The 19,604-nt window shown below is 54.1% G+C and overlaps 6 protein-coding genes across 6 annotated transcripts; 4 read left to right on the top strand and 2 right to left on the bottom strand.

Moving 5' to 3' along the window:
• Positions 1-695: 695 nt before the first annotated feature.
• INS49_015774 (uncharacterized protein) lies at positions 696-5,826 on the top strand (the record flags this gene model as incomplete). Its single annotated transcript, XM_043176452.1, has 3 exons — positions 696-698; positions 753-1,395; positions 1,448-5,826. 3 exons carry the CDS (start codon positions 696-698, stop codon positions 5,824-5,826), a joined length of 5,025 nt encoding a protein of 1,674 aa, XP_043019907.1.
• A 783-nt stretch (positions 5,827-6,609) lies between these two features.
• INS49_015775 (uncharacterized protein) lies at positions 6,610-7,832 on the top strand (the record flags this gene model as incomplete). Its single annotated transcript, XM_043176453.1, has 2 exons — positions 6,610-7,590; positions 7,647-7,832. The coding sequence occupies 2 exons, from the start codon at positions 6,610-6,612 to the stop codon at positions 7,830-7,832; spliced, it is 1,167 nt and encodes a 388-aa protein (XP_043019908.1).
• A 198-nt stretch (positions 7,833-8,030) lies between these two features.
• Positions 8,031-8,909, top strand: INS49_015776 (uncharacterized protein; the record flags this gene model as incomplete). Its single annotated transcript, XM_043176454.1, has 1 exon — positions 8,031-8,909. One exon carries the CDS (start codon positions 8,031-8,033, stop codon positions 8,907-8,909), a length of 879 nt encoding a protein of 292 aa, XP_043019909.1.
• A 403-nt stretch (positions 8,910-9,312) lies between these two features.
• INS49_015777 (uncharacterized protein) lies at positions 9,313-10,034 on the bottom strand (the record flags this gene model as incomplete). The annotated part of the gene is made up of 2 exons (XM_043176455.1): positions 9,313-9,769; positions 9,835-10,034. 2 exons carry the CDS (start codon positions 10,032-10,034, stop codon positions 9,313-9,315), a joined length of 657 nt encoding a protein of 218 aa, XP_043019910.1.
• A 1,800-nt stretch (positions 10,035-11,834) lies between these two features.
• INS49_015778 (uncharacterized protein) lies at positions 11,835-13,474 on the top strand (the record flags this gene model as incomplete). The annotated part of the gene is made up of 2 exons (XM_043176456.1): positions 11,835-11,893; positions 11,959-13,474. The coding sequence occupies 2 exons, from the start codon at positions 11,835-11,837 to the stop codon at positions 13,472-13,474; spliced, it is 1,575 nt and encodes a 524-aa protein (XP_043019911.1).
• A 4,253-nt stretch (positions 13,475-17,727) lies between these two features.
• On the bottom strand, positions 17,728-18,580 carry INS49_015779 (uncharacterized protein; the record flags this gene model as incomplete). The annotated part of the gene is made up of 2 exons (XM_043176457.1): positions 17,728-18,151; positions 18,480-18,580. The coding sequence occupies 2 exons, from the start codon at positions 18,578-18,580 to the stop codon at positions 17,728-17,730; spliced, it is 525 nt and encodes a 174-aa protein (XP_043019912.1).
• Between the last annotated feature and the right edge of the window lie 1,024 nt (positions 18,581-19,604).

Below are 19,604 nucleotides of genomic sequence, written 5' to 3' on the forward strand. Positions count from 1 at the left end.
GGCGGGTTTGGACCACTGATCAACCGGCCGATGGGTCGGGCTTGGAACGAGGAATGGATACTCGGGGCTGAATTTAGGTGCGTCAGACTGCCCTAGCAGGCTGTGCCTCGTGACTGCGTGCATCCTTCGGCACCGGATCCGCCGCGGATGTAACTTGATCTTCCAATGTCGTGGTACCCCGATAACACCAACGGTTCTCGAACCTGCATCGCTGGAATGACGCCAGACTTGTTGACAGTGTCCTTGGAACTGCCTAATGCTTCGACAAGCTGACCAACAGAAGCAACAGAGTCCCATCGTGTGCGGCACACCGAGTACAGCAAAATGAGGCCCCGAACGGAAGAGGCTGGTGGCGGAGCGGCACAGCACTCCAGGGGCTCCCTTGGCCCCATCCTCCGGCCAAAACGGCCCAAATCCTCGCCCCGGCGACGTACTGAACGAGCCCAAACAGCAGCCCGAAACACCAAACGATGCTTTGCACCCACGATTCCGAGCTCCGGCTGGCCGGCGGCCTAGGTGCTGACCATGGCCGTCTGGGCCCGTAAAACTCGCTTCATCATCAGCACTCTGGGCACTATGAGCGCTGTTTCTCTGTCCCCTCCATCTCCACGACTCATCGACTCTCTGCATTGACATCAGAGTCGCACGCTTAGTATGCCCCCAATTATTTTTCATTTCTAGGGATATCTGACAAGATGGTAAGTGCATTCTGGATGACGGCTTGGCTGTGATGTTGTCTAACTGCTTTGCAGTGGAAAAGGCTCAAGTCAAGGAAGACTGAACCCAAGGCGGTTGAAGTCGAAGATGGAAGGGGTCGGAGCCCGCAGCCCAAGATCGTGGTGGACTGCGATGACCAGCCAAGCCGAAGTGCGGCTTGCAGTGACTTTGGAGACCCCCTGAACATGAATGATCGTTTCCCAAGCTTGAGGAGGAAGGCATCCGTGCAAAGCAACATTTCGGACGTCTATGGCAATTTGATGCCGTCGTCGTCATCGGCAGTTGCCAGGCAGCGCTCGCAAGACCGGAGATCTGACCCTCTCGGCTTTACTGTCTTGTATACGCCAGAGCCAGGGCAACGGACAGTCGACATTGTGTTCATCCATGGCCTCGGCGGTACGAGCGTCCGGACGTGGTGCCGGAACAGAGATCCGAGCTATCTCTGGCCGAAGCATTGGCTTCCTGACGAGACCGATATGTCAACTGCAAGAATTCTGACATTCGGCTACCATGCCCATTTCTCGTCGAAAAAGGAGCAGACGTCTCTGACGCTCAATGACTTTGCGAACGATCTTCTCTTCCGGATGAAGTATGACGAAGAGACAGAGGAGAGGCTGGGACAAGTACCAATCGTATTTGTTGCCCACTCCATGGGAGGGCTTGTTTTCAAGAAGGCTTGTGAGTATTCCAGGCACCAATTTCTGTTGTCATCCAGCTGACCTGTCTACAGTTATTCATGGCTCAATGAATAATGAATACAAAGACATCATCTCCAAGATCAAAGCGGTGCTCTTCCTTTCTACTCCTCACCGAGGCACAGATCTTGCAGACATCCTCAACAAGATCCTCTCAAGCTCTGTCTTTGGCCACTCTCCCAAGGACTACGTCAACGAGCTGACCAAGAAGAGCCCCACCATCGACGAGCTCAATGAGCAGTTCCGCCACCATGCTGCCAAGCTGCAGATATTCTCCTTCTATGAGACCCTGACGACTACCGTTGGACCGCTAAAGACGCTCATCCTGGAAAAGCACTCGTCAGTGCTCGGCTACCAGCACGAGACGCCCCAGCCACTTGTGGCAAACCACCACGACGTGTGCAAGTTCAGCAGCCCCGAGGACCCCAACTACCAGTCAGTCAAGGGCGCGCTTCGCAGCATCGTAAACAAGGTGCGGTGCTCGACCGAGCACAACTGCGAGGATGAGCGGGATCTCTCTGTTCTCAGAAAGTGGCTGGGCGCTGGCAGTCGCCCCCACGATGATCTCGCAGACACCGGCTCAAACCGCAAGCCTGGGACGTGCGAGGGCTTGATGCGGGCGCCTCAGTTTGGCAAGTGGCTCAACTCTGAGCTGCGATGCCCCCAGCTGCTGTGGACGCATGCACCGCCTGGCAGTGGCAAGACGTACCAGACGTCATTTGTGATCGACACACTGCTAGAAAGAAATGCCAAGTGCGTCTACTGGTTCTTCGAGTACCGGGATGCACGCAAGCGATCCCTCAAAAACATGCTGCGGTCGGTGGCATACCAGATTGCCGTTCACGATCCGACGTACAGGAAGGCGCTTCTGGATATGCAACGCACCGGAACTCAGGTGGTGAATGGGGATGCTCATTCAATCTGGCGTAACGTTCTGGGTTCAAAGCTGTCAAGATGCCAGTCTCGCATTTATCTGGTCATCGACGCCCTGGATGAAGCGGACTCGGCCAGAACTCTCCTGGAGCTCTTGGCCGGCCTCGGCAACATCCAACTGAGCATCCAGATCCTCATCATGAGCCGCCCGCTATCGAGTATTCGAAACTCCATGTTGCGGCTGCACAAGAAAGCGCTGAACGTTATCTTCAACGAGATGGCCTTGACCGACAACCTCGAAGACATCCGGCTAGCCGTTACTGATGAGATGGATGAGTTCCCAGGCGAAGAGGAGTTCAAACAGGACATCATCAAGGAGGTTGTCTCCAGGTCCGAGGGCAACTTCCTGTGGGCTAGCCTCGTACTCAAGCGGATCCTCCAGTGCCACCGACAGGAAGACGTCAAGAGAGTGCTACACAGTACTCCGGACGGCATGGACCAGCTCTACGAGAGGATGGTGGAGGCAATCGCCAGTCTCGACCTGGAGGAAGACCGCAACCTGTCCAAGATTTTTCTCTCGTGGGCAATGTACTCGGTCACACCCGTCAGCACAGAGGAGCTCAAGGGTATTTACTCTGCTGAGCTGTCCTCCCTGATTGACCTCAGGCACACCGTTGGTCAGCTTTGTGGAGAATTTGCCACCCTTGATGGCCAAGACCGTATCGTCTTGGTCCACCAAACGGCACGCGAGTACCTTAAAGGCACCACTGCCCTACCCTTCTCACTGGCAGCTAGCGAAGTCAACGAGGAGCTCCTATCTCAGTGCCTCACCTTGCTGTGTGATCCGGCTCTCAAGGGCCAGATGCGCCAGGCTAAAGCACCACAATTCCTCGCTTATGCCGCTGCATCATGGCATATCCACATGGAACGCGCATCTGTAGACTCGGAAAGGGTCCTCCAGATGCTCGTCAAGTTCTTCCACGACAGCGCACCTCTGACGTGGATTCAGTATCTTGCCACCAACGATCAGCTGCCGATGTTGGTTGCAGTGTCGGCCTCATTGCAATCCTTTGTGCGCCGGCGCAAGAAGTCAGATTCAATCAAGCCTCCAACTATGCACCGCATCCCTGAATTGGCCCTCCTGGAAGGCTGGGCAGTCGATCTTGTCAAGATGACGGGCAAATTTGGCAATCACCTCGTCGACGACCCAGAGGCAATCTATAAATACATCCCATCACTGAGCCCCCAAAACTCGGTGCTTTACAGGAAGTATGCCGACAAGTCAACCTCGAGGATCTCAGTCACTGGGCTCTCGGGTGCTGAATGGGATGACTGCCTCGCGAGAGTGACCAACGGGTCTGACCCGTCGCTTCATGTGGCTGTTTCTGCGCAGCATTTGGCTGTAGCCAATGACTCCCCCAATGGGACGATTCGTCTCTGGAGCAATGTTATCTTCCAAGAAGTGTATACGTTCAGCCCCGGTGAGCCAATTTGCTCCATCACCTTCAGCCCGTCGGGATCTCTTCTGGCTGTGCACGGCCTCGATCACACCTTCATCTGGAGGGTGGATGACGGAGTTCTTCTGAACAAAGTCAACAATCCCCATCAAGACCGAGCAGACACCCTAGCCTTTGGACCTCAGGAGAAGTTCATCATAATTTCCACCAACTTGCGTCGGGTGTACAGACTAGATCTCGAAAGCGAGGACCAGCAGCTGTCCTGGATCGCCTTTGACGAGTCACTGCTCGAAGAGACCGCCCTCCCAGATGGGGCGTTCATCAACTCGCCCTCGTCCATGGCCTTCAACCCAGACTGCACCCAGCTCGCAGTAGCATACAAGGGCTTCCCCCTCTCCATCTGGAGCCTCGACCCACCGCAGATGATAGCCCGCTGCTCCGTCCGCCGCCAAGCCCAGGGCCACACCAACAACACCGCCTGGACGGGCGTGTCGCGCGTGGTGTGGCACCCCTTCAACGGGCAGGTCCTGGGCATCTACCGCGACGGGCAGATATTCAAGTGGGGCCCCATGGACGACACGCACGAGGAGGTGCGGCAGGAGCTGGACGCCACCCCGTCCGAGATCACGGTCGCGCAGAGCGGCGCCGTCTTCGCGACGAGCGACGTCCGGGGCACCATCAAGATCTACGACTTCGCGCACATGGCGCCCATGTACAAGCTCACCAGCGACGACATCATCAAGGCCGTGGCGTTCAGCCCGGACAGCAGGCGGTTCTACGACCTGCGCGGGTCGTACTGCAACGTGTGGGAGCCCAACTGCCTCGTCCGGCTGGTGGAGGGCGGGACCGGTGCGGGAGGGGTCGGCGCCGATGGGGGCAAGGACGACGAGAGCATCACCAGCTCGGAGCTCAAGGAGCGCTCCGACAGCTGGAGCATGGCGGCCGCGACGGACAGGGACGACTCGCGCAGCACGGTCACGTCCCTCGCCGCGTCCGAGGCGCACGCCGACTCGCGGCCCGCCATCACGGCCGTCGCGCCCGCGCGGGAGAACCAGCGGCTCGTCCTGTACGCCAAGGACGACGGGACGGTCGAGCTGCTCGACTCGGGCCGGCAGCGGTCGCATGTCCTCGCGCAGTCTGCGTACGGGATCGGCGTGGGCCGTGCTGCGCTGGCGCCGAGGGGGAATTTCGTTGCGTATAGTCTGCTCAATGGGAGGGTTACGGTCAAGAGTGCCAAGATCTCGCTCAAGTCTGGGAAGCTCATCGCCAAGGAGATGCTGGTCGAGAAGGGGGACGTCGGCCGCGGGATCGTCAGGCAGGTCCTCTTCCACGGCGAGGCGGAGCGGCTGCTGATCTGCGGGTCGAAGAAGCTCGAGGTGGTCTGCTTTACGAAGGACGATGTCAGGACGGTGACGCAAAGGGAATTGGATGATGCGGAGCCGGAGGCGAACCAGGTCGCGAGATGGGACCACCACCCTGCTGACCCCGGTCTGCTGCTTGCTTTCACTGCGAGCAGCATCGAGGTCTATTCTTGGGACAATATCACCCGGGCCAAGTACACTGTTCCCATCGACCTTTCACACGGCGAGGGGTTGATCTCACTGCTTCCCGAAGCACCAAGGCTCACCGTCGAGGAAATCGTCCCCTCGTCCCACGACAAAATCCACATGGCGATGGTCTCGTTCGAGGAGAACAACAACAAAGTCTTCGGCTTCGTCCTGCTCGACACCTCGCCCTTGCATGGTGAGGACGCGGCTTCCGCGACGATACTCCCGCTCGAGGTGCCAGAGGTGGTTGGGAAGCGGATCGAGCAGCCGGTGGGGTTCCTTGAGGACGGCAGGCTCGTGTTCCTGGACGAGGCGCTGTGGGTGTGCACGACGAGGGTTGCATCGCCAGGATCTACTGGTCCTGATACCGCTGCTGCCCCAGCCGTGAAGAGGCACTTCTTCGTTCCAAGGGACTGGCTCAACAGTGCAGGGATGGCCCTGTGCCGCGTGCAGCCCGACGGGACGTTCCTGTGCCCCAGCAAGGGGGAGCTGGCGGTAGTCAGGGGCGATCTGGGGACAGACTGGGGTGGGATCTGAGATTGACTTTTTCTACTGGGGAATTATAAGCATTGCATGGCGTTGGAATTGGATATCTGGGACTGGTTGGCTTTCGAGGGTAGAACGTCATTTATGCAGCGAAGTGAAATCGTGAGCGATCATTTCCTGTTTGGGCCTGGATTGAGGCCAAATGTGGCTCTGCCTGTCCAGCTGTTGCGCAGCGGTCCGACACTGGGCTTAGTGTGACAAAATGTCCTTACTAGTAGGCTAGCGCCAATTCAAACAGTCCTCGTATGTCCTTGAATTTCGTGCATATGAAGGGAGACAGAGATATAGACCAACATGTCTGCAGGGTTTGGACATTGCATCTTCACTGGAACAATTTAACAGTCCAGAAAAATCGAAGTACTGCAGCTCCGTCCTCCAATGTTGGGAATGTGTCGCACATGTCGAAAACGGGTAGACGTTGCCTGCAGCCACGACAAACTGCACAGCCCCGTTTTGCTGTTGGCCGGGTTTTGTCAGACATCTCGCTATGGCGCGTTTGGCCTCAGTGCAGGTAGATTAAACGGTGTAAGCTGATTGGCTGTGTCGGACCCACCGAGGCTTAGTTGTCGACGGGAGTGAGCCGCTTAAAATCCGCCCAGTTCCCCGGTGTGAATCATCCCGTCCCCTCCCTCTCTTCGCCATCCTATACACCTCTTTCCGACCTTGCCCCCAACTCCTACCCTCCCTCCTGCTTCCAGTTGACACAGAATCTTTCAATCAATGCCTTCAGTGGATCCCACTTCGATGCCGACCTGACCAACTCTGTTTGCAGAGATGGTGGCTCAGCAACTCACCCCCGAGCTGACGCAGCCCAACGTTCCGGTCGAAATCGACCCCGGGCCCCCGATGGGACTGTATCAGGAAGCTCAACGGCATGCGCCGGGAAAGCCCCAGGCCCAGATGATCAAGTCTAAAGCTCGATTATCATCGACCTTCAGGCCGAGTAATGAGCTCGGTGACGAGCCTATCGAGGCCAACGGATGCCCGGAGCCTGGTCGTGAGCTAGGTTTTGAACTCGACGACGCCGCTCCTGAACAGGAGAGGGAAGTACAAGTGCTGGAGGACGCAGGTATTATCCTCACTTCGTGCCGACCTTGCCGAGGACATCGCGCAACAGCTCAGTCTGAGATTAAGGATGCCGCGGAGGAGGAAACCGCTTTCGATGGGATGCACCATTTGAAGTTCATCGGGGGCGACAAGCTGCGCCAAGATGCCATCAGTCCAACCCCAAGCCCGAGCTCGGGCTGGAATCCACCAAGGATTCGCCGACGGGCGTCATTCGCCACCGATCTTTCTGTCCCTGCAGTGTTGCCATCTACAGCTGCCACTGAGCCTAGTGCTATCAGGAACATGAGACCCCTCAATGACGGACCTGTCAAGGTCATCTGGACTTCGACGCGCGGGACGATCCCTCGGCTAAATCCTCCGCGGTCCCGCGAGGTGCTCTTTAACAAGTCTTCCAACGGCCATGGGAACGCCCACAATTCGCTCGTCGTCGACACAACGAGGGTCGCGGAAGACCAACTGGCTTCGGTCTTTGGTGACATGCCGAAGAACACTTGTCATTGCGATCTTCCAATGGGGCATTCCTGCACCGGACGGTTAAAGCAACCTCGGTCAACGGGTCGAACAGCCAGCAGCGACGTCGAACCTCCTTTGCCCATGTCTTGGGCCGCCGGTTCCAAGACAAGCTTCAGTGTCGATATTGGAGAAGTCGCACGGGAGGTATTCATGTGGATGAATCAATACAAGATGGTAAGCTGCTCAGCATCACAAACCTCGAATACTTACATGGCTGACTCGAAGGATAGATGACCTTGCAATGCGAGAAGCAATCGCCCGTTCGTTGGTTCGAAATAGGGACCGAGCTGCTACTAAACTTCGTGTCGGCCGCGATCTCTTGCCTCCATGTCCTTCTACACCAGCTCGTGCGGGGAAATGCGAGAGTCAAGCAGTGTACTGAAGTAGTTCACTGCCTCCTGGATGACCCAGGATAAGACATTTGTTTGATCAACGTTTGGATATTTCTGAACGTTAGAGCGCTGAACTGCACCATACCTTGCCTCGTCCCTTCGCACGACTGCAACAAAGACGTGTGACTTTGGTGCGAACAACATCCTTGAAATCAGAGCTTAGACACAGGCCACAAACAAACCCACTTCCACAACTACCGAGCCCAAGAGGGCGACGACAGAATGGAGGCCTACACGAACTTTGCGTCATACGACATGACGCTCGACGACATCGATCCGTCTGAGATGCAGCAAATACTACAGCAGATTCGTTGGGAGCAATCGATCGAAGAGCAAATCTTTGCTGGACCGGAATACGACATAACAAACTTCAACTCAGGCCTCTCACCGCTGTCTGGATATGCCAGCCCAAGCAGCATGACAACAGGCAGCACGAATCAAAGCCCCGTCGTGCCACTACTCGACTATGATATGTCTTTCCCCGTGGCCTCGTCCACGGACGACCCCGAAAACCTCTTCCCAGAGCTCATGGACCGCTCTATCAACGTGAATCCAGACTGCGTGGGGTCCACGCCTGAGGGCTACAGCGGCCCCTTCCCAACGTCGGGCGATGCCCAAGTCAAGGTCTCATCCATATACCCTATCGACAGTCAGCTATACCCGACTGCCGCTCCAGAGGCGACACTATATAACAACAACTCGACCTTCGAGCCATACCCTACCACACAACCACCGCCAGCCTCAGCTCAAACCCCACAACCGACACCAACACCATCGTCACAAAACACGACCGCCACAAAGACCGACCTCACATGCTCCCACTGCGGGGCCACCTTCACCGACAAGACCAAATTAAAGGTCCACACCAACAAACACACAAAGCCCTTCCGGTGCGCCGCCGCGGGCTGCGACTACGCCACCGCCGAGAAGAAGAGCCTCCAGCGGCACCTGCTGGCCAAGTCCAAGTGGGACGAGGAGCACCGCGCCGCGGCGCAGAGCGAGGGCGTGCGGCAGGTGAAGCACCGCTGCCCGCGGGCGGGGTGCACATACTCGACTATCCGGGAGGACAACCTCAAGAGGCACATCAACACTTGTGCCTAGTGAGCTGTGGGCCGTGGGCAGGCCATCTGGGGCGGGCGGGGGACGGTCGGGGGCTGGGGTAGTGAACGGGCGGGGACGAAAAGCGGTCTGGGGATTTCATTGTCTGTTCGCCTTCCGTGATCTGCTTGTATATGGCGTTTGGTATTTTCTGCTTTGGTTCCAGCGTAGTACAGTGTTTTTCCGTCACCAAATACATTCTATGTCTACTCTTTTCTTGGTATCCTTCCCCATGTACAATGCCGTAGTTAAGTGACTGGTTACAGAGACATCTTTGCAGGACGAGTTTCTTGCTGATCGGCGTCAAGCATACCTAGGTACGAATGCTCCAGAGGCATCGCCACATAATAGCGAGACGATCCCGTAAGCCGTGACGAGGCTGTCCTCTGCTTTTGGTTTTTTCGCCTCAAAGCCCCAGCCATCGCGCCAATTGCCGGATGGCACCCTTCCGAGGCCGGCTTTCTGCATCGATGGTCCTCTCTTGGGGCCCAACATGCTCCTGGTGGACACCCTTCTTGGACCAAAAGTGCTCCTCGTGCCAGTCCAAAAGCACAGGGACCTCCTCCGGGCCAGAGCTGTGGATCTGTATGCTGTGATCGCCCGGCTCACGGTCCCGTTCGGAAGCGCCAAGGTGGAAGACGGCAACGCATGGCGCGCCATGTGCCCGGGCGCTGTGTCTCATCCACTCCAAGAGTCCGGCGAGCCGGCGGAGGTCGTCCTGTTTCTCCTCCTCGAACTTCCTTACGAGATCGCCCATCTCGACAACCGTGAGCCCGCGCGCGCCCGCGCCCGCGTCTTGTCCGGGAGGGATGATTTCGGCGATTCCTAGTTTAGTCTGACCACAAGACCACATGTACGGGGCCCTTCTCCGGAGGTAAGCGGTCTCCAATTGCCATCTAGTCAAAGGGTCTGTCTCTCGGCGGCGTACGCCGGCCTGGAATGCCGCGGGCGTTCAGACGCCTTGCCCGGCGGTGATGACATCGATACCGTTGACATGTCGAGTCTTCGGCGGTTCGGAGGGTTCTTTGGCAGCTGGTAACTCTTGTACGGTGCCATGAACCCTTGCACGCACAACACAAGAAAGTGGTCCGATGTTGTAGCGCAGAAGTCGGTAGTGACGGGAGCCATACTTGACCCCAGGCACTGGCACCGTGGCTGCCTCGCAGTGATTCCGGTCCGGGGGAGCTGGCAAGGCCGCACCGGTGCTGTTCTTTCGTCCTTGGATGACAAGGGTATTATTGATGAGTGACAGATCGACAGCAAGGCCATCAACACGCGTACAAACGAGCTTTTCCGGTTTCCAACTTGCGAACGCCAAGAGCGTAACCATCCACATCGTCGAGTTTCAGATTCGGCTTCGTAGCACATAATGAGGAGAGGGGATCATCCCAAGCCAACCCTCGTGGGACTCTGCCCAAATTGAAATCCCGAAATGACGACTTAGACATTGGAATATGTAGAGTCTTTGGACGTATGCCCAGTAAGTGGCAAGCCCGCCGTTCTCGGCCTACTTGCATCACCTTGGATTTTGCGGTTAGCCTCATCTGCCGGTACTATATGCGTTCCAGTCGATCAATGACGGTAGGAGCATTTACCTGGGACAGTAATTGCTTGCCTGGGACCGCTGGCTATGTTCCAGCTACAAAGGCATCTGATGTCGGAGGGTACAACCCTCACGGGCTCTTTGCACTGCACAAGAGACCATGCATCGATGGATGTGATCATCTCTCCGACATTTCCAAACAACCACAAATCCCTTTTCCTGACTCTACGTGGGTGGACGGAGGTCAGTTGGTGAAGTCCCGTTTGTTCCTCGCTGGATATCCCGAGCCAGAGTACGCCCACCCAGCTTTCATAGTATGCCCACCCATCTTTCAGTGTTGGCCTACTTAGTATAAGGAAATTGGCTGTACGTGCTATAAAATATTAATATTATGGGGTTATTAATAAAGCATAGCTATAGCTATCCCAAAGGGGTTTTATAGCTACCCCTTTATTCATAACTTAAAAGTTACTTCTACCCTTCTGCCCTTTGCCCCCTCGGCGCCCTCTGCCCCCTCGGCGCCCTCTGCGCCCTCGCCCGCCCTGGGCGCCCTCGCCGCCCTGGGCGCCCTCGGGGCCCTCTGGGGGCTCTGGGGCGCTCTGGGGGCTCTGGGGGCTCTGGGGGCTCTGGGGTTTTTAGGCTTGTATTTTTAAAGTATTGCTTAAATTAAAAAATAACTACCCTAGCTTCTTATATATAGGGTAAACTTAAAAAAGTACCTAATCTTATTAATATAATATTAAGAAAAGGAAGTACTAGGTGGGCCAACGCTAAAAGCTGGGTGGGCGTACTCTGGCTCGGATATCCCCCTTGTCGTGTGACTGCTCATGAATTGCAGCGCGCGTCGCCGTACTGTCGCTCGCGGCAGGACTTGCCAGAGCCCCCCTGAGCGGGCCCCTACAGTAGCCATGCAGAATGGGAGCCGCGTGGTTGAGACGTGGGCTGTGATGGATGGTCTGGAAAGTCTCCGCGTTGAATGAGATTGAGCCAAGTGGAAGCTGGAGAGACCGCCGCTTGTGAGAAGTGCAGTGCGGGCAGGCAGGCATCGATTAGTCAGCGCAGCCTCTGGGAGACAACGTGGTGCCCCCCTGTCGTTTTCGAGAACACAGACCACGTTGAGGGATTTGCCAAGACCGAGCCTGGCTCATGCGTTCGTGAGGCGCAGCAAGCCACGGTCATTCTACTTATAAGTTAGACTATTAGGTAGGAGTACAACCAACCGCCGATTCCTCATCCCTTCCGTTCCTTGAACAACATCTCACACTCGTTTACGTCGGAACGGGTTATCACGACGGTTCACATTACACTCGTGCACTCTAGGCCAGGCAGCAAGCAAGTATTCATCGGGTCCGTCTCTTCTTGAGTCGCCGCCCCAGTAATGAACTATGGGTCAGAGATTGAACCATGGCGAGGAGACAAAGGTGCTAAGCAAACTCGGAATCAAGTAAGCACTTCTTGTCGCATACTGGCAGGGCATCTCGGGCATCTGACCAACGAATACGTGTCTAGCGAGTCGTACCAACTGGCAATGTATCTCCTGGACCAGTACCGTGGCACTGTTCTCTCTTGTCGCTATGAAATTCCACCGCGTCTTGCATCGGCAGAGTCGCGGACCCAATTGGAGGAGTCAGTCAAGGTCGCTGTCGTGGACACCATCATGCGACATCCCATGATGCAGGTCGGCATGAAAGATGCCACTTCCAAGGCCCCCTCGTGGATCCAGCTGCACAGTCTCGACTTGACGCAACATATAAAATGGATTTACATCGAAGAGCATGACGACTTTGAACAAACAGTACAGGAAACCTTTCGCGCTAAGATCGACGAACGATTTCCAGACCTTTCTATTAAGCAGCCGGGCTGGTGGGTTACCGTGATTCGGCAAGGGGATGCTCCTATGATGGAAGTCCTACTGTCATGGAATCACCCCCAATTCGACGGTGCTGGCGCCAAGGTATTCCACGAAGACGTTCTCGAGATACTCAATGTTGAGAATGGGACAAACGAGCGGACGGGCTTGGATGGCGATATCCTGAAACTACCTCAGGCCCCTCCTTTGCTTCCAATCCCAATTGAGCGCTCGAAGGGTCTTCCAGTAGACCCCAAATACCTCGCCAAAGTATTTTGGGAGGACGTTCGGCCCAGTTTTCTCAACCGGGACGCATCCTTGGCAGCCTGGTGCCCGATCCGCACCTCTCCGTACAAGACCCAGTTCCGGGCCTTCTTCATGGACCAGGAGTCTCTATCTGCGGTGCTCGCCCTCTGCCGGAAGAATAAGACCACCATCACCGGCCTGATCCACGGATTGGCGCTTATTGCCTTCTCCTCGCACCTCAACAGCACGGGTGCCGCCGCTTTTCAGAGCTCCACCATCATGGACCACCGCCGGAATCTGCCTCCGGCCCCACCAGACGCTCCATGGGGTAAACCTGACAGGGCGGTGGCGAATTACGTGACCCAGGCGTTCCACAGATACGGCACCAGGACGGTGGCGCGAATCCGCTCCAAGCTGCCGGCCGACGCCAGCGAGGGGGCAGACCTGTCCGCCGACCTCCAGCGCGACCTCTGGGCCGCGTCGGCACGGAGCCGGCAGGACATCGTGCGCAGGCTGGAGGCCGGGCTGCGCAACGACCTGGTCGGGGTGTTCAAGTACGTCACGGACTGGCAGAAGACGATGAGCGAGCAGGCGAGGAAGAAGCGCCAGTTCTCGTGGCTGGTGACCAACATCGGCGTGCTGGAGGGCGGCAACACGCCAGCAGCGCCGGACACAGCCACCGCGAAACAGTCGCCGACCGACAGCGACAGCAAGCCCGACGACGCCCAGAAGTGGTCGATCGGCCGGGCGCAGTTCGGCCTCAGCGCTGAGATCCCCGCTGCCGCCATCGAGTTTTCCCCGGTCAGTGTCGCCGGCCGGGGGATGTGTGTTAGCGCTAGCTGGCCGGACTGCGCCGTCGATTCGATGCTAGGGGAGCGTATCATGGCTGATATGGAAAGGTGGCTGGCCCAACTTGCGAGTCAGCCCTGATCTGCCTGCTCCCGATTACGTTATTTACATGTACACGAAGCGACCTGGACAATACAGTCCCTCCTTTTTTATGATTTTTAGAAGACATTTTCATCCTTCCATTGTCTTAGTAAATAGATAAGATGAAATTCAAGCCATTGTAAGTTTAGCTATCGAGAAGCAGAGCGCAGCCGCTGCTCATCTAATTTTCATGTCATAGATTTCCCGGCAGCACGTTCAACTTGTTCCTCGCTGTCAACAGACATTGTGCCCAGACGGTTCAGCAATTGCTAAAATCGCCGTGTTGGAATTTGAAAATATGACGTGCTTATTCAACAAGTCATGGTACACCTTCTGATTCCGTGCGTTGAGCTCTGCGACGCCGACTCATTGGTTGGGCTTGCCCTCTCTGCGTGCCGGTGGCTGTAAGGTACATATAATGCTATTTGCAACAAGGCTCCCCCCTTCCACTTCAAGCTGGTAATTAGACGTCCACGCGGTGGTGTGCAGCTGCGTCCGAGATAGAAGCTAAATTAATTGTAGAGCGATACCCTCCGGGAATCAGCTTCTGCCTGTGTCGCCTGATGGATGCCGCTCGACATCCAAACAAGTCTCCCGTATCTATGAGAGTCAACGATGTTAGGGATACTGACGAGGAAGCTAAACGCTGCGCACACGTCTTCCCCCCTCATGAAGCCCTGAATTCGAGCCACCTAAAAAGCCCGCGAGCTGCCCCTGTTGCGAACCAACTGCGATTGCCGAAACCACCCCACGGAGTCGGACATTTTACTTATTCTTATCGACCAGAGCACCCCATTGTATGTCTTATTCCACAAGCCAAGGGGATGCAGCAGCTGTAGGTCACAGTCGCAATAGGCATAACGCCAGCGTGGTCTCAATCGCAATTTGCTGTCAGAGCAGTAGTAAGCGATCTCATGCAGTGCCCAGATTGGAATCCAGAACCTGATTTCGGAGTGGTTCCATCGCCATCAGCGCAGGTCATCAGCACTCGGCTTAGTAGACGGCAGGATACACCGGCCCAGACAGGGAACCATTAAACGTATGTTTTTTGACATGTGAAAGATTCCAACAATGTGCTGGTAACGCTTTTGCATGGTTGGGCTGTGGGCTTATGTATTCTTCGCGCGAACTGAAATCCGAGAAGAGACTTACACGTGCACACATGGAGTCAAATCTAACAACTGTTCAGAGGGAATGCATCAGATGGCTATCTATGAAGTTCTTAAGTAGGAGGTGCTCCGCACAACGTGGTTCGTGAGCATGAAAGTCGTGAAAATACCTTTGTATGTCGCCACGAAGAGTTGTTGCACGTCAATCAACCCCATATGGGTTTCAAAGTTCCGGCGAGAGTTCTACAATGCCAGTGCGCTTGTACCTCCCTCGAAGTTAATTATCAACCAGTAATTCTGTAAAACTGTCGTACAAAGTAGAGCGTCGGATGATTGCACCGTGTCTAGTTAAACCACGTTAGATTAATGTGGTGATCCAAGGCACCGCACAAGAGAATCACGTGTGAAACATTAAGTTGCCAGTAGAATCTCGCCCAACTAGCCCAGACTGCGCGTTGTACTCCCCAGACGTCTGTCACGCCAGAGCTAATATTTCATAGCAATCCCATCTCCTAAGACTTATATGATGTTGGAAAGTCGACATTATGTATTCAAGCCAACATGCTGTGATCTATGTAGGCTGATACCACGCCGTAGTCTTTCATCCTAGGTAACGAGGAGGATTCAGAAGCAAGCTCTTATGCATATTCTTGGCTCGAGCCCAACTGAGCACTTTCATCGTAAAGGGCACGATAAGACCATACCTTGAAGACATGGTGACATGAAGCCTTTGGTTAGCAACTCCTCAGTTCCATCATCAACGACAGTCATCATCAAAGCCTTGCACAACACTGCCAGTGACTATTCCAATTTTTCAAATATAAAATGGAGCGAAATCGTCCCAGAGTTTTCAGATCTTTCCACAACTCAACACAAGGATCGTCAGCAACAGCCTCCCAGCAAGCCCTACTTACAGATACACATCGAAAGATTTCGTTCAGCATCACCAGAGTCCACTCCTTGACCGATCCTTGGAAAGTCGCGCCAAAAGAGGCAGGGTTGACATAAACCCCAGCTTTGCCGTACGTTAACTTCGACTGATGTCTAGACGTGACACAGAACCCATCAATCCTTCTACCAAGATGTGTTTCGATTCTTCGAGGTCGGAGGGACATTCGTTACAGCCACGACCGGTCGAACTCCAGCCGCGAATACGTACCCGGCAGGTTAAGCCACTGGAGCAACTGGGATACTATGCTCAAGAACTCCGACAAGGAGATAATCCCATCTATGATCCAGGGACTGGTCACCTAATCAACTTTTATACCATCCGGCATCGCAACCAAACCAACGAAGACGCATATATTGCCATACTGGCTGCGGACCCTGCAATGGGCGGCGTATTGTATGGATAAATCTACCCTTTGATATTCTCTCGCGATAAAGAGATGATGTTAACTTATTCGCAACCGTCTAAATGAACCGATCCCGCTCTCTTGGATCATCAGCCGTACCCCATTCAATATATCATGATACATGAAGAAGATAATGCCCCTCATGGGACTATTCAACCTCCAGCCCACACATCAGAACGGCAACTGACCGAGGAGGAATGTGTCACAGGGTTGTCCACGAAATCTACACCGTTCGAGACCCTCGACCCATAGGCGAACGACCGCTCGCCGCGGACATCTTCCTAAGCTTCTGGCACTTTTTCCTCGGCCAACCCATAGAATCTTTGCAGATGCTCTTTTTAGATACCGTCCAGGAGGCTACCATGATTGACGCCATACCAGATATATACGCACTTATGCACAAGAATGACCTCGGTCAGAAGTTAGTCGTCCGACGCGGAGGCGATCTGGATGGAGAAACTCATGCTTTCAACCTCGGCTTCCATGGCACCCAATTCGGCAAATGTGGGAGGACTATGGAGAACGAGAACGAGGTGATGAGGGCGTTTGGAATTCACGTCTCGCGGTTTGAATTCGATCCACGGGATCTCGTAGGTTCCTCTCACAACGTGAAAATCTACTTCGAAATGGGTGCGAGCTACCACCACCAGCAAGTGGCCCCGAGCCACCACCACCGGCAGGCGGTCACCAGCCACCACCAGCACCACAGAGGACATCGGAGACATCATTGAAACTTGTCTTCCGCGGGATGATAAATGGCATGCTTAGCATGAACGTCTTTCTTTCTCCCATTAGTTTTGGTCTTTTTGGATTCTCGATGATGCCCAGGTAACTAGCCATACGAGCCTGCGATGCTTTAATAATGAACTGCTTGTTCCATATCTTCGTATCGACATATGAGTGAGTGCATCAAAAGATACGATCTTTCCGACCATCATGTACACAGTTGGTAGCATGCAGCATTCTCAACGAGATGGTATGTTCTTAATGTGATTAGGTTCGGTGCACCACAGTCGTTCCAATCTCTGGGCTGGGCAGCAGAACTTGACGATCTCAAGAAAAGTGATCAAGAACCGCCCATGTGGTGAGCTTCTTCAAAAGAATCACAGAAAGTTGTCTACAGATATACCATGAATCTCCCCACCCCTCGCTTGGAGAGCTTTGCATAGCCTTATCTCATCACAAAGTGTTGTTAGTGCCTGACTTTGACGTGCGGTTGAGTCCCGCGCATTGCACCCACCGTGGGGTCCTGCCCTGCGTTTCGCTGGTGGAGTTACATACACACATTTCCCATTACATATTGTACATCCATGTTTTGAACCAAGCAGATGCAATGAATCAAGCGAGCGTCATTCCAGGCTGCAACGCCAGAAACTTCGGAGTCCAGGCTCTCCCCAGCCCATTGTTTCATTCGCTGGCGCCGTGCTCACCGTTGTGATTCCATGCAAAATAAATCTGAACCTAGTGAATGTCAGACTCGGCTCACTGGGAGACATGTTGCTGGAGTGCACTGTACGCTATCGCCGCCTGCATTCAGCATCCACCGTTTTCGGCATGCGTCGGCCGCATCTCCGAAGTAAAAACACTTTTTATACAAACTGCAACATAATATCCGCTGGACATGTAAAGGAAATCAATGCATTGAGTCGCTATGAATCAACCAAAAAGTCCCGGAAGATCCAAAAAAGTATACGAGGTCATCAAAATCCTGCATATGAGCAACGAAGTTTGCTCGATCAAATGAATCAATATCCTACCCGTTGACCGCACTCCCTTCCCTAACCCGAGTCTACCGATCATAGTCAAGCGCGACCACGAAATGGAAATCCGCGCCTCGTGGCCCGTGGGGAACAAATTTGAACTGTACGATTCGGGCGTGGCCCTCCTTCATCTCGATGTATTCCGTAGCAATCGTTCTCACACATTTGCCCAGTTTGGCTTCTCCATGTGCCCGGTCGAACTCCTCTCCCTCGATCCCTCCGCTTTGACTTCGAAGGCGGACAGTTCTCAAGGACCCCTTTTGGAGAACGCGGTAAGCGTGGTCCCTGACTCTCTTCGTTGATGGCTCTTTGACAGTCTGGAAAATGATCTCCCTCAGAGATCTGACGGGTTTCTGAGCGAAGTGTTTCCAGAACGAGAGGAGCACGTCACTTGCAAGCGGCCTCCGGACTTCCCCTCGAGTATCTCTATCGAGGTACAGCTGAGTGACAATCCTGTGTGGTTTTCAGTGTTAGCAATGGCTTCAGTATGTGAGATGTAGCGCCAGTCGATTCAACACAGCTTGTTTCCCATCTGCTGCTTAGGCTTCCAGTCAGTGGAAAAAATAAACCAAGTGACACGAGCGGGTCAGATAAGCAGACAGAGAGCAAGACCTGAGAGCCTCTCGATAGTTACATGAAAATGGAAAATGGAGGTAGGAAAGTGCATTACAGCGAGTTATGTGACACCCCTAGCATCGCGATGACTTGACCGCCCATATAGTCCACGACTTGATGAAGTATTATTTGCTCTCGAGTAATCGGATGACTTCCGAGCACCGACTTGTTGATGTCGATTCCATATCCGTGTTGTTCCAAGGTCTTGACGATCCGCCGGTTGTTGTGGGGCCTTCGTCTGGGTTTGGGTTCCCGACCAAAACACATGCTGATAGAGAGATTGTAGTTTCTAGTCATGGAGCTTTTATCAGTCGAAGGATCTGGTAGTCTTCCGGAGATGTGTCTTCACTGTACCTTCTCAGAAGTGAATGGTGAAAGTGTTATCACCCAGTAGATTACCCTGGTGTTGAAGAAGTGATGTAGGCGTATGTTGGCAAGTAAAACATGCAGATCCTGTACTTGATTTGATGCAGTGGACACATTGGGAAGCCATAGGAAATTTCTTCGTGCATTTTATACTGGTTGATTGACGACGGTGACTCGTCTTGACGAGCCAGACATTGACAGCGGTTGCTGGAAGTCGAGAAACTGAGGAAGAGGTTGCTGACCAGAATGTCCAAATCACTGTGCCGTTTGAAGCCATCATGGTATCCTGCTGAAGGACTATCATCCTATGCCAAAATGAGTTCGGGATGGTTTGAAGGTCTCGCTGTACCTAGAAAGCTGTTTCGATTGAAGAGCAACTTGAAAACTTTCAAACGGCAGGAGGAATATGAAACGTAGGGCTGAACTGCGCCTGACTTTATCAGAGAGTTGGGGATGGAATTCATGTTACATTGAGTTTGTGGAAGTACGTGGCTGAGCGCATATGCTGATCTGAAGAGGTCTGATATTACTGTTGCACCCGTGAATATGTTGTGCATTGACACATTGTGGCTTGGATGGATATCACACGGTAATAGTTGTTCAGTAGACACGGCAGATTTCGAGGAGCCCAGTCGGTTGATTCACTTGAAGGACAGAGCAGTTTCGCGATCAGTATGTCGCCGCGATCGTGAAAGTCAACCAGGCATCTAGACTTGGATTTCGTCAAGCTTAGACAATGGCGATATACTCATATTTCTCATCTTCCCACTTCCAGGCATTGCATGTGATCGCCGTAACATTTCCAGTCCAAAATGTTGTGTCCTCCGAGCTTCTACAATTTTCAAGGGCCGCGAGTACATGGCTCTCCTCAGACTGAATCCAGGTTCGGCTCAGGGCCACAACTAATCAAACAACTTGCCATTTT

The sequence above is a fragment of the Diaporthe citri genome (assembly GCF_014595645.1).
Source record: "Diaporthe citri strain NFHF-8-4 chromosome Unknown scaffold_9, whole genome shotgun sequence".
In the NCBI taxonomy this organism is placed as follows: Eukaryota; Fungi; Ascomycota; class Sordariomycetes; order Diaporthales; family Diaporthaceae; genus Diaporthe; species Diaporthe citri.